This window comes from Rhinoraja longicauda, chromosome 4, assembly GCF_053455715.1.
Source record: "Rhinoraja longicauda isolate Sanriku21f chromosome 4, sRhiLon1.1, whole genome shotgun sequence".
In the NCBI taxonomy this organism is placed as follows: Eukaryota; Metazoa; Chordata; class Chondrichthyes; order Rajiformes; family Arhynchobatidae; genus Rhinoraja; species Rhinoraja longicauda.
Genome location: NC_135956.1, coordinates 50534923 through 50549427, shown reverse-complemented (window position 1 = coordinate 50549427; position 14505 = coordinate 50534923). Strand labels below are relative to the sequence as shown.

The window sequence follows — 14505 nt, the reverse complement described above, 5'->3', positions numbered from 1 at the left end:
GGATTTAATTGAGTTAAACAGTTAAGAATATCCATTTTATAAAATTGGTTCCCTGTGAAGACTTAGCATTTGTAAGAATGTTGTCCTTTCAGATTATAATTACTCATTTAAGCATTTACAGAACATGCATTTTTTTCTTGGGTATCAAGTCAGCCTACATGAAAATTCAAAGAACGTTTGATTCTTCAATTTCATTTTGTTAAATTGAACTGAACAGGATTTGTTAGACAATTGCGTGGAGAATACATGAGTCATCCTTGTTAATGCAATTTTATATTTACCAAGAGGTTAGCGATTGTTTTGGTATGCATGGATAGAGGAGGAATATTTAGCAGATAAATGTAGGAGAGTATTGTGAATTGTCTAATTGCTTTTACCAACTTTACTCGTGATGAATAATAAATTAAAAATACTGATGTTTAAAACTAAATCCATTCATTGCTTTGAGAGTAGAAAAAGCAAACTGACTGATTAGTCGGCATAAATAATCCATTTTCCTTTTGGCAAGATGTAAAAAAAGTTGTGTCATGGTGATTTATATAAACATCTTGGATTAAGGCACGGTTGACTTTAATGACAAAGATTAAGTAAAACAGCAAGTTGTGAAGAAACCACTAAAGTGGGTGGTATTGTAGATAGATAAGATGGTTGGAGTAGGATCAAAAATTGGAGTAGGATCTTGATTGGTTGGCTGAGGAATGTTTAATGGTGTTTAATACGGATAAGTGTGAGGTGTTACCAGGGCAGGACCTACACTGCGAATGGCAGGGTCTGCGGATTGTTGTAGAGCAGAGGGATCTAGGAGTGCAAGTAATGTAGGAAAGAGTTGCAGATGCTGGTTTAAATCGAAGGTAGACACAAAATGCTGGAGTAACTCAACGGGACAGGCAGCATCTCTGGAGAGAATGGGTGACGTTTCGGGTCGAGACCCTTCAGACTGATGTCAGGGGAGTGGGCGGGACAGAGTTAGAATGTAATTGGAGACAGTAAGACTGGTGGGAGAACTGGGAAGGGGGAAGGGTTGGAGAGAGGGAAAGCAAGGGCTATTTGAAGTTAAGTCAATGTTCATACCGCTGGGGTGTAAGTTACCCAAGCGCAATATGAGGTGCTGTTCCTTCAATTTGCACTGGGCCTCACTCTGACAATGGAGGAATCCCAGGACAGAAAGCGTGCGGCACGGTGGCGCAGCGGAAGAGTCGCTGCCTTACAGCGAATGCAGCGCCGGAGACGGGTTCGATCCTGACTATGGATGCTGTCTGTACGGAGTTTGTACGTTCTCCCCGTGACCTGAGTGGGTTTTCTCCGTGATCTTCGGTTTCCTCCCACACTCCAAAGACGTACATCCCCTCCCCTTTCCAGTTCTCTCGCCATTCTTACTGTCTCTGACTACATTCTATCTCTGTCCCGCCCACTCCCCTGACATCTCGACCTGAAACGTCATCCATTCCTTCTCTCCAGAGATGCTGCCTGTCCCGCTGAGTTACTCCAGCATTTTGTGTCTACCTAGGAGTGCAAGTAAAAGTGGTGTTACAGGTAGATTGTGTGGTCATAAGTGATAGGAGCAGAATCTGTGGCAACAAGGCTTGAATATAGAATTTAAGAGGTTATGTTACAGTTGTTCTGTACATTAGTCAGGCCACATTTGGAGTATTGTGTTCACCTTGTTATTGGAAATGTTGTTAACTGGAAATGGTGCAGAGAAGATTTACGAGAATGTTGCCAGAGCTCGAGGGCCTGAATATAGGGAGAATTTGAGCAGGCTAGGACTTTATTCCTTGGAGCACAGGAGCATGTGATGATTTTATAGAGGTGGATAAAATCATGAGAGGGTAAATGCACAGTCTTTTACCCAGAGTAGGGGAATTAAGAACCAGAGGACATAGAATTGAGGTGAGGCGGGGAAAAATGTAATAGAAACCTGAGGGGCAAGCTGTTTATACAAAGGGTGATAAATGTATGGAACGAGCTGCCAGAGGAGGTGGTTGAGGTGGGTACTATCACAACTTTTTAAATACATATTGGACAGGTACATGGATAGGATAGATTTAGAAGGATATGGGCTAAACACAGGCAGGTGGGACAAGTGTAGATGGGGCATGTTGGTTGGCGTGGGCAAGTTGAGCTGAAGGGTCTGTTTTATATATGTTAAATGCAAGGGCAAAGATATTACAAATGGAAAATATCAATGGGGAAATATCAAATTGTTCACTTTGACAACATTTAAAAAAAAATCTAAATAATGAGAGATTGCAGAGTTCTGAGTTGTCCTCATGCCATATTTGCTAAAGGATCATACACATGTTTATTATGTGATTAGGAACGTTAATGCTGTTTATTGCTAGGGAAGTAGAAAACAAAACTAGGGAAATTGTTTCAGTTATCTACAGCATAGGTGTGACTACATCTGGAGTATCGTGTACAATAGTGGTAGACTTATTTAAGGAAGGATGTTAATGCATTGGAAACAGTTCGGCAGAGGTTTACATACTAATTAGGTTTTCTGGGAGATCCGGTGGAAGGGGGGGGGTTCTCTTAATCTGCATTTGGTTTCTGTCATGTAGAGAAGTACACGTACACATACGTATACATTGTGAGCACCAAATGCAATACACTAGATTTTAAGTGCAAGTGAACCACTGATTCACCTGGTAGGTCTGTTAAGTCCCTGGGTGGTGGGAAGGGATAAGTTAAAAGAACAAGTGTTGCATCTCTTGTGGTTACATGGGATATTGCTAGAAGGGAACTGGTTGGTGTGGATATGAATGGAGCAGAGACTATGAAAGGGAGGTAAAGTGATGAAACCTAATTCTCTGGTGATGAAACCTAGTTAAAGTTGGTTAAAATTGAAAAGAATGATCTATTGCATGCAGAGCTGGTGGGATGGAAGGCGAGTACTAGGGTACCACCTTTCTCGAGGTGAGAAGAGAAGCGAAAAGAGCAGAGGCATGGAAAATAGATTAAATGCGGATGAGGACATTGATAATTGCGGTAGGGAGGATACTATGGCAAAGAAAGACAGACAGGCGAATATAAGGAGAATAAAACGCATAAGGATAAACGCAGACAGCATCCAGGGTCAGGATCTGACGCTGTGAGGCAGCAGCTTTACAAGATGCGCCACTGAACCGCGCAGTAATTGCCACTAATACTGTGCACTCCAAGTTTCATTTAAAGACACATTCAAATCAAATAAACCATATTGAACTGTCAATTAAAATTAAAAGAAATATATGTGTTTACTTTTCTTTTTACCTTAGATTGGCAACAATTTATTTCAATGGGACAGCAGCAGATGCACTAGCTATTATCGGCACGAAGTTGAGGATTCGGGTACTAAGTGTATCCGAGCCCTCAGTACTTCTTCCTGTGGAAGCCATCCTGCACTCAGGGCTGAGTTCAGCAGTGCAGCTATAGATCAGAGGCTCCACAGGAGCAGAAGTCAAGAACATTCAGACCCATGCGCTGCAGCTGGCTGGCAATTTGTACAGATATGACAATTAGATGCCAAAATGATTAGGACCCATGGATATTTTATGGCTACAAATACCTGCCTTTTCCACACATGCATTGAGACCTCAGATGTTAAATTGACAACCTACATAATCTGTTTTTTTAAGAAAAGGGTTTTTCCCCATTGCAAAAAGAAGCAATTTATTGCTTGGTCTAAGATTGACTAAGAATTAGTCCGCCTGGGCCTACGAGATCCAGCAGCGTAGACGGAGGAATTGGGAGTAGGGGATAGATAATCCTAGTGTATCCGCTGGTCCAGGTGTCAACTCCTGCACATTGTCATTGGCGAGACCAAGCGACACCTCCGCTCAGTTTGCCTTAACCTACCTGATCTCCCGGTTGCTCAGCACTTTAACTCCCATTTCCACACTGACCATTCTGTCCTGGGCCTCCTGCATTGACAGTGAGGCCAAACGCCAATTGGAGGAACAGCACCTCTATTTTGCTTGGGCAGCTTCCAACCCAGCAGCATTACTTTTGATTTCTCTAACTTTAAGCAACCCTTGCATCCCCTTTCACTCTCTGGCCCTCCCCCACCCTTGTCGTTGTACAAGTTTCACTGTCGTCCTTTCCTCCAGAGATGCTGCCTGACCCACTGGGTTACTCCAGCACTGTGTGTGAGTGTGTGTCTGTCGTGGTGTGAGGCTGCATCTGCAGCTCCCTCCTCCCGACCCGCTGCAAGGTTGCACTTGATCAACGCCAGTGCGCAGGCGCGGGGGCCCAGCGTTCGCGGCCAGGCGCATGCGCAGTGGGAGGAGCTGGCGGACGAACGGCGGCTGGAGATGTGGAGATGGACCCGGGTGAGTGCGGACCCCACAGCCCACTCCCAGCCCACTCCATCCCACCCCAGCCCCATCCCCACCCACCCCAGCCCCACCCACCCCAACCCCCCCAACCCCATCAAACCCCCACCCCCAACCCAACCCCCACCCACCCCATCCCCACCCCACCCCACCCCCACCCCACCCCATCCCCACCCCATCCCCACCCCCACCCACCCCATCCCCACCCCCACCCACCCCATCCACCCCACCCCATCCCCACCCACCCCCAGCCCACTCCATCCCACCCCAGCCCCATCCCAACCCCCCCCAACCCCACCCCAACCCCACCCCAACCCCACCCACACCCCCACCCCCAGCCCACTCCATCCCACCCCAGCCCCATCCCCACCCACCCCAACCCAACCCCACCCCATCAAACCCCCACCCCACCCAACCCTACCCCAACCCCCACCCCACCCAACCCTACCCCAACCCCCACCCCACCCTACCCCAACCCCCACCCCACCCTACCCCAACCCCAACCCCACCCCCACCCCATCCCAACCCCACCCCATCCCAACCCCACCCCATCCCAACCCCCACCCCATCCCAACCCCCACCCCATCCCAACCCCCAGCCCACCCCCACGCCACCCCATCCCACCCCACCCCCACCCCATCCCTACCCCATCCCATCCCAACCCCCAATGGGAGGAGGGAAAGTGGGAGGGGGAGAGGGAGGGGAGAGAAGGATGGGAGAAGGGAAAGTGGGAGGGGGAGAGAGGGATGGGAGAAGGGAAAGTGGGAGGGGAGAGAGAGATGGGACAAGGGAAAGTGGGAGGGGAGAGAGGGATGGGAGAAGAGAAAGTGGGAGGGGGAGAGTGGGAGGGGAGGAGAGTGGGGGGTAAGGGAGAGTGCGGCGGGAGAAGAGATTGTGAGGGGCATTGAGACGAGTCATTAAGGTTGGGTGGCGAAGGGGGATGTGTTAGGGTAGTGAGTCTAGGGAGGAGTTTGTGTTTCTGGGGCAACGGGGGAATATACGATACGATAGAACTTTATTTATCCCAGGAGGGAAATTGATCCGCCCAACAGTCATAAAACCCAAGATACATGAAACATGAAATTAAAGTGACGAGTGGAAGGATAGGGGAGGGGGAGGGGGAGGGGGGAGGGGGGGGAGAGGAGTCTACCCCACGACCGAAGAGGGAGGAGTTGTACAGTTTGATAGCCACAGGGAATATGTGAGGACTGAGGCTGGTGATGGCGATAGCAGCAGGGTCAGGAGTGAAGTAGAATTTAAGTGTGGTGTGGTCATGGGTTGGGAGAAATGGTGAGGGAATGGGGACTAATAAGAGGATTGGACCAATTGACTTCCACTGTACAGGGAAGGTACTAGTTCCACCTTGTGATAGGTTATTAGAGGCTGATGCCATGGAAGTAACTAATATATTTAACCATTTCAATGCACTGTGCTATACTTGGCCGTAGCACCCCGGGAGAGATTATCTAAGAAAGTTTGAAACATTTTCATACTTCAACAGTAAATTGCTTTGGTATGTTTTGCAATGTGATTCAGTTGCAGAGATATATTTCATCTGTAATAAGATAGATTGGAGCAAAAAATGCAAGAGAAAAAGCATCACAAGAGTGACGAAAACAATGTCTTGTGGATTAATATTTAACACAGAGCAATTAACAAAAGAGGTGGATATCAATTAACTTGTAAAAGGCCGAGGTATAGTGATAGAAATATAGACACTTGGGTAAGGAATTCAAGAGCTGTATGTCATTCCAACCTCTCCAAAAGGCCAGGCATGAGGATGTGTTGTTGATGTACCAATGTTTAATTCATTTCTTTTAAAGATGTAATCTTAACTTGTATGCAGTAATACCCCAATATGATTTGGACAATGAATAATAAAGTGGCAAGTAACACATACACATATCAATGCACCACTCAAAAGAATCTAACCACTGGCTTTCAATGGCATTATCAGTGCTAAGCCCCTGCCAATCAACATTCTGAAGGATTACCACTGAACTGAAGCTAAACCAGAAGAGTCTCAAAAATTGTGGCTCTAAAGCAGGTTAGATACCTTACAGCAAATGGTTCTCATGACATGCCAAAGTCTTTTCATTGTCTGCAAAATACATTGAGAGTATGATGACACTCTATGTGAAGTACTTATGACTTTCCTGAATGAATGTCGCTTTAACAATGCTTGAGCATTACATCATTCAGGGCAATGCAGCTTGTAGGTGTGCAAGAGGCCAATACTCAACCCTAAACATTGACTACCTCCAGTATTGGCCCACTGTGGTGTGTACACAAAATTCAGCACCTAAGGCGTGTATTAGTATTTTTGATTTCGATCATAAGAACATGAGGAGGAGAATGAGTGGGCTTTATAGCTCATCTTGCCTGCTCAATCAGTCAATGAAATCATTGGTGTTCTGATCTTTGACCTTCAATGGGTGTGAGAAATGTGAGCTAGGATGCATGTTGCAGAATTTTGTTTAGACGGAAATATACTGTGACACAATGAAACTGTATCTCACAATTCCAGCGACCAGTAATTACAATTAAAACACAAAGTACTTGTGCTATAACACCAGGATAAGCGCTCAAACAAATAAAAACAAGCCCAAAGCTAAAGTACTATCTAAACTTAATTAATACACCAACTAATGCTAAGGACAATAACTCCATATGCAATAAACAGCCTCCTACATGTTTACAAACACATTAAAAAAAACTGATCATGTAGATGCAAATATATAATTGGGGTTATCAAGTGGGCACCTCCTTTCACTGGTGTTTTGTTGAGTTAGGCCCACGACACCTCGGAAAGACTCAAGTTAGGTTTGGCGTCACAGAACAACCCCCCTCAATACCTGTTCTCAACACCTATGCTACCAGTATCTGCTACCAGTATCTACTACCAGAATATAATTCCGATCTCCTACTATATGGGGTTGGCACATTTTCCTTGTGAACAGGTGACTTCCCCAAGATGCTCTAGTTTCCTCCAATATCCCAAAGGCTAGCTGGTTATTAGGTGAATTGGCCAATGTGATTACCTCTTGGATATATAGTTATAGACAATAGACAATAGGTGCAGGAGTAGGCCATTCGGCCCTTCGAGCCAGCACCGCCATTTAATGCGATCATGGCTGATCATTCTCAATCAGTACCCCGTTCCTGCTTTCTCCCCATACCCCCTGACTCCGCTATCCTTAAGAGCTCTATCTAGCTCTCTCGAATGTATTCAGAGAATTGGCCTCCACTGCCCTCTGAGGCAGAGAATTCCACACCTTCACCACTCTCTGACTGAAAAAGTTCTTCCTCATCTCCGTTCTAAATGGCCTACCCCTTATTCTTAAACTGTGGCCCCTTGTTCTGGACTCCCCCAACATTGGGAACATGTTTCCTGCCTCTAATGTGTCCAATCCCCTAATTATCTTATATGTTTCAATAAGATCCCCCCTCATCCTTCTAAATTCCAGTGTATACAAGCCTAATTGCTCCAGCCTTTCAACATACGACAGTCCCGCCATTCCGGGAATTAACCTAGTGAACCTACGCTGCACGCCCTCAATAGCAAGAATATCCTTCCTCAAATTTGGAGACCAAAACTGCACACAGTACTCCAGGTGCGGTCTCACCAGGGTCCGGTACAACTGTAGAAGGACCTCTTTGCTCCTATACTCAACTCCTCTTGTTATGAAGGCCAACATTCCATTGGCTTTCTTCACTGCCTGCTGTACCTGCATGCTTCCTTTCAGTTACTGGGAGAAACAAGGGAATGTTAATAAGCAGTCTACAAGAAAAGGTTAAATGGAGATAGTGGGGGAATGGGATTGCTCTGAGAGCTGGAATAGACTTGATGGACTGAATGGTCTCCGATGTCATAAAGAAATATGAAAATGTATTACTTCGCAGAAACGCAGATCTGAATTTCCACTTGGTCTGAAATTGAACATTTTTTTAAACCATTGCTGAAGGTGATGAAGAATATTTAATGTATTTTAATGTGTATATACACACACACTGAACTTTTTTTCTCTCGTTTATTATATTGTTTACAATGTACTATGTATACATATTCTGTTGTGCTGCTGCAAGTAAGAATTTGGTTGTTACATCTGGAACATATGACATTAAAACACTCTTTGACATAACTGATGTGAGAAAAGGGACAAGTCCATGGCTGACATCATTAGAGCGTGGGTAGCTTTCTTTACCACCAGGAGGCACTTATATTTTGCCATTAACAGCAAGACCCAGGTGAAATTTTGGGTTGGAACCCATCCTCTGACTCAAAAAGGGCATCTGTCCATTCCCTCTACAGATGCTACCTGACCCACTGAGCTCCTCCAGCATTTTGTGTTTTGCTCAAGGCTCCAGCATAGTGTAGTGTAGCATAGTGTAGTGTCTTGTCTCCTTTTAATGTGTTGGTATGGAGAACAAAATACACAGTGTGCAGCATTAATGTTGAGCGTTATTGATTTCATCATATCATATCATATCATATATATACAGCGCGGAAACAGGCCTTTTCGGCCCACCAAGTCCGCGCCGCCCAGCGATCCCCGCACACTAACACTATTAACACTATCCTACACACACTAGGGACAATTTTTACATTTACCCAGTCAATTAACCTACATACCTCATGGAGGGGCCTGATCGTAACTGAAGTCATCGTAATTTTGATATACAGTCCATTGTAAAATAAGTACTGGCACATGTGATACAGCTAATTATATGGTTTGAATTACATATTGCAAAATGGTGTACAATTACATTGTTTAATAGAGCAGGAATTATCTTGGGTTAGCCTTTGGTTACAGGGAAAATTAGTAATTAACCAAGAAGATTATGCCTTTTGAGTGTTGTGGTGTAAACTCTAGTGTTGACCCTGTTCTGCATGCTCATGGTCAACGTGGAAGACAAACACATTGTTAGCTGTAAGGAAGAATTGGATCCTGGAGAGAATTGGAGCAAGAACACAGAGGTGATAAGAACTCAAAGCCAAATCGTAATTGGAAATAAATAAATTTAACAATCCCACAAATTCCTTTCCTTTAAGATGTCTCTTGAAGGTTGTTTTATTTTTCTCTGTTTATTCCCCCCTTGCTTCCTGATGTTAATTTCTTGACAGGCGTGGAAATCATTGCAAGCTTCAGTGTACTGCCCAGCTCTGAAGGACCTTGGTGTGTATCAATGGGATTGATGAAGTTTATTATTATTATACTATGAAATTAGTGGCAACTGTAATTTATATGCAAAACCCTAAAAATCCTTCTTGGTTTTCTCTTCGAGAATCCTTCAGTCGTTGATTGCACCTCAGTGCGTCTAATTAATCTAATTTTCTTGGTTCCATGGATTCCATTGAATGTGTGCCTGGCAATAACTGATGGACAAGTCCATCACTCGCATCATTAGACCGTGTTGATAGCTTTCTTTGCCGCCAGGAAGCACTGTTATTCTGCCATTAACAGCAAAACCCAGACAATTGCTGTCCTATTCTCACTAAAACTTAATCTATCACACACTGTCAGCAGAAATTGTTGATTTTCCCATTGGCGATCCTAAACAGGTATTGTTGTCATTTTGCTTCAACTCCCCCTCCCATTCCCAGTCTGACCTTTCTGTCATGGGCCTCCTCCAGTGCCATAGTGAGGCCCACCGGAAATTGGAGGAACAGCACCTCATATTTCGCCTGGGCAGCTTGCAGCCCAGTGGTATGAACATTGACTTCTCCAACTTTAGATAGTTCCTCTGTCCCTCTTTTCCCCTCTTCCTTCTCAGATCTCCCTCTATCTTCCTGTCTCCACCTATATCCTTCCTTTGTCCCGCCCCCCTGACATCAGTCTGAAGGGTCTCGACTCGAAACGTCTCCCATTCCTTCTCTCCTGAGATGCTGCCTGACCTGCTGAGTTACTCCAGCATTTTGTGAATAAATTGTTGATTGGCATGATCATCAGAGATAAGGCACTGGACCTGCAACTTCCAAGTTTTCAATGGATTAAAAACATTATCTTTAGTATGTAGGAATGATGAAGTAGCATCCCAATGCAAGTATTGCACATATTCTGATTAGTTTTGTTGACAATAGCCTAAATAATTTAAAGTCTGCACCATCTGTTTTTGGGTGGACGGTGAGGGGAAGAGAAGGAGACCATGGCTTGCTGAAGAATCGGTTCTATTTAAAACTAAAATTGCCCATTTGATTTACTGATGGAAACGTCAACTATGTCAACCTACTCTTGACAGGGAAGGTAAAGACCTAATTCAAGAAAATGTGTAAAAACTTACCATAAACAGTTTTTCCTGGAAATATATACGTATCCTTTCATTAATCAGCATGCTCCAGTTCTGGCAAGGGTCCATTTCTGCTTTACACCTCATAATGAGTTTGGTATCTTTCAGTGAAAGATAAGATTTATTGCTCCGAAAGTAAAAGGTATGTTCCTGTATAGTATCAACATTTTATGGTTTCCTATCATGCAATCATTTTATGGTCTTTGAAGAATTATCCGTTGAAGGAATTGTATAACTTTCTGAGAGCGCTCCCGGAACTCGAAATTCAAGATTTCAATCACAAATATTGAAATACCTCGATTTGGAAATACTTCCATGAGATATCACGTGAATGGCTTACGATCAATACAAATGGAAACTGTTTAACTCGTCATTCTCCTTGCTGTGATAATAACACGGAACCTTCCTCGACATTTTAAAATAAAAATAAATCATGCTTTTTTTTCCAATGTTTCAGTTGTCGGCGTGGCATTGACGAAATCCGGATGTGAAAGTGACATCGCGAGAGATTTTCAGGACGTGTTGGTTTCTTGGCGGCGCACATTTCAACGCTGCAATTACCCAACAATTTCGAGGCAGCTCCGGGACGTTTTTACACAAAGTGACGAACGCAATGCACCAGCCGGCTGAGGATTGCAGATTTGGCGACTGAAAGGGATCGAATATCTCTCAACGGACACTTCGTGCAGAATTAGGGGTGAAACAGAAAATGGAGAAAAGTCTGGGCTCTCTTGAGCTGTTCGCCCTACCTGTCGGCAAGCTGGCTTCGTGGACAGCGGCCGCAGCAATGATGTTTGGCGGTATGTTGCCCTACATTCCTCAGTACAGGGACATCAAACGCACCCAGAATGCTGAGGGCTTCTCCATCTACGTTTGCTTGGTGTTGCTTGTGGCCAATATATTAAGAATATTATTTTGGTAAGTATACGCGAAACTTTATCAAAACTATTTTTATTAACCGCACGAATAATTTGTTCAAGTATACTTTGCACTATGTATGTTTAATTCGATAATTGTGTTATTTGGATAGTGCAATTTAACTTGCGAATCCCTGACCCATGATATAATACCGTGTTTATCATTCGTAAAGTATGTGCCTTGATTTTCAATACGTGAGAATATCCATGTTTCACAATGTCCCCTTGCGCAAAGGCATTGCGACTGAGGACTCAGATTTATCTTTGTACTGTGTGACTGGCAAACTGTCATCAACACTAATTTTGCCTCGACTATATTTTCATGGGTGTAATTGTCTGAAATAACTACTTTAGTAAGATAATGAGGACCAGGTTGTGTGTGCATTGAGTCATCACAACCGAATGTAATTCAGATGTGCACCCCCCAGTTGGGAGATGGTGGATAGTGAATAAAAGGCTCTTGCACGGCCGGCGTGGTCATGACCCCTGACCCGTAATGTTGCCACGCAACGCCTTCTGGAGGACAAGCGGTGTATTGGAGGCAAGCACTTACTATGGCTGCCAGTACAGCGGGACCGTCTTCGGTCCCAGCAGCCGTTGAATTGTCGCAGCTTTTTGCCAGAATTCTGCCAGAGACTCTGAAGCCAAAATCGCCATTAAACTTGCAACACCTCAGTCCCAACCAAAAATCTTTATGAATGCCACAACATAATTACAGTGCTTAATCATATCAGGCTGCTTAACTTCATCCCAATAAACTTAGTACAGCTGCAAACCTCATGCTACATACCACAACATGCATACACTGCCTGTTGAATCATGTCAATCTCACCACCCCAGTATAATCCACAACACTTCCTCATTCTTGTAGAAGACCAGTTTCTGCGATTAGAGGTAGCAAGAACTAATGAAAATGGGAGAGACTTTCCTGCAGGGCCTGACCCCCATGTTGGTCATTGTCAGAGAGACATTAGACAGGGCTGGATGAACATTTGAGTCGCCAAGGCATAAAAGACTATAAATGTAGATGAGATTAATATAGCTCGGTTGTTGATGATCGGCAGGACATGATGGGCCAAAGGACCTGTTTGGTGCTATATTCCTCTATGAAATGCTACTTGACTGCTGAGTGTTCTCACTCTTTATTTTTTTGTTTCAAATTCTGTTTTTCTTTTTCCTTTTGGAAATAAAGGCCAATACACCGTTTGAGACACAGCATTTTAATTTTCTATGTTTTATGCATCAGCACTCTTGTAACTCTTTACAGTGATATTTAGCAGAATGTTATCATTTGTCTAAATAAAACTGTTTGTGTTTTAATTCTTCGTATCAAAGTAAATAATTCATCTCATAGCTGAAAATAGACAGGATATATTCCTCAATATTTCTCTCCTTGTGAAGCAGACCTTTTTTAATTCAATTTTTGTATTTTGTTTCCACCTTTCTGGAAATGACTTATGGAATATTGTTCTCTCTGCTCTTTTTCTGAGCTCTGGTATTTTCTCCATAACCCCCAGCAACTTCTTTCCTACATTTTCCCCACCCTTACTCATTGATTGGGTTTGTCCTTGTGCTTGCGTTATTTTGTGCCATCGTAGCATTCTTTGGGACCTCTTTCTATGGTGAAGATGATATTTAAGTTTAAGGTACCCTTTTGATGACAGATGATAAACCAGATACCAGCTGCAAAACTCACAAATCACTGTTCATTGGGGCTTGTAATAACAGGGAACTGCAGATGCTGGTTTATACCTGAGAAATACACGTATGCCAGAATAATTCAGCAGGTCAGGAAGCATCTCTGAAGAACATGGATAGGCGACGTTTCGGGTTGGAACCCTTCTTCAGACTGATCTGAAGAAGGGTCCCGGCTCAAAACACCGCCTGTCCATGTTCTCCCGGGTTGCTGCCTGACCTGTTGAGTTACTCCAGCATTTTGTGTCTTTCCTTAGGGCTTATAGACAATAGACAATAGGTGCAGTAGTAGGCCATTCAGCCCTTCGAGCCAGCACCGCCATTCAATGTGATCATGGCTGATCATTCTCAATCAGTACCCCGTTCCTGCTTTCTCCCCATACCCCCTGACTCCGCTATCCTTAAGAGCTCTATCTAGCTCTCTCTTGAATGTATTCAGAGAATTGGCCTCCACTGCCCTCTGAGGCAGAGAATTCCACAGTTTCACAACTCTCTGACTGAAAAAGTTTTTCCTCATCTCTGTTCTAAATGGCCTACCCCTTATTCTTAAACTTATTCCTACGCTGCACGCCCTCAATAGCAAGAATATCCTTCCTCAAATTTGGAGACCAAAACTGCACACAGTACTCCAGGTGCGGTCTCACTAGGGCCCTGTACAACTGCAGAAGGACCTCTTTGCTCCTATACTCAACTCCTCTTGTTATGAAGGCCAACATTCCATTGGCTTTCTTCACTGCCTGCTGTACCTGCATGCTTCCTTTCAGTGACTGATGCACTAGGACACCCAGATCACGTTGTACGTCCCCCTTTCCTAACTTCACACCATTCAGATAATAATCTGCCTTCCTATTCTTACCACCAAAGTGGATAACCTCACACTTATCCACATTAAACTGCATCTGCCAAGCATCCGCCCACTCACACAACCTGTCCAAGTTACCCTGCAACCTCATAGCATCTTCCTCACAGTTCACACTGCCTCCCAGCTTTGTATCATATGCAAATTTGCTAATGAAAAAGAGCTTACTTATATTTTACAGTTCATTTTTCTTGCTTTGGTACACAGGAGACCAATTGCAGCGGCTCTGGTTAGATTTCAAAATATATTCCTGCAAAGTCTTTAAGGTTATGGATACCAGTGGTGGAGGGATTTAAATCAGCTCACTTAAATGCTGAAATTGGAAGACAATGGAGACAGGGAGTGTAGCCAGGCTGGATGAAGTTAAGGAGAAAAGGATGGCCAAGGGTTTGGCCTGACAAAATAATAGCAGAATCACAGAGGGGGAGCAGTG

General features: G+C 44.1%; 1 protein-coding gene across 2 annotated transcripts in view; it reads left to right on the top strand.

Annotated features, from left to right (window-relative positions):
* The first annotated feature begins 4259 nt into the window (after positions 1–4259).
* slc66a2 (solute carrier family 66 member 2) overlaps positions 4260–14505 on the top strand; it is a 41508-nt gene continuing 31262 nt past the window's right edge. For both annotated transcript variants that reach the window (XM_078397710.1, XM_078397709.1), the window contains exons 1-2: positions 4260–4310; positions 11059–11519. In XM_078397710.1, the coding sequence (XP_078253836.1) occupies positions 11311–11519 (209 nt within the window). In that variant the 5' untranslated portion in view covers positions 4260–4310; positions 11059–11310. The remainder of the gene's footprint in view (positions 4311–11058; positions 11520–14505) is intronic.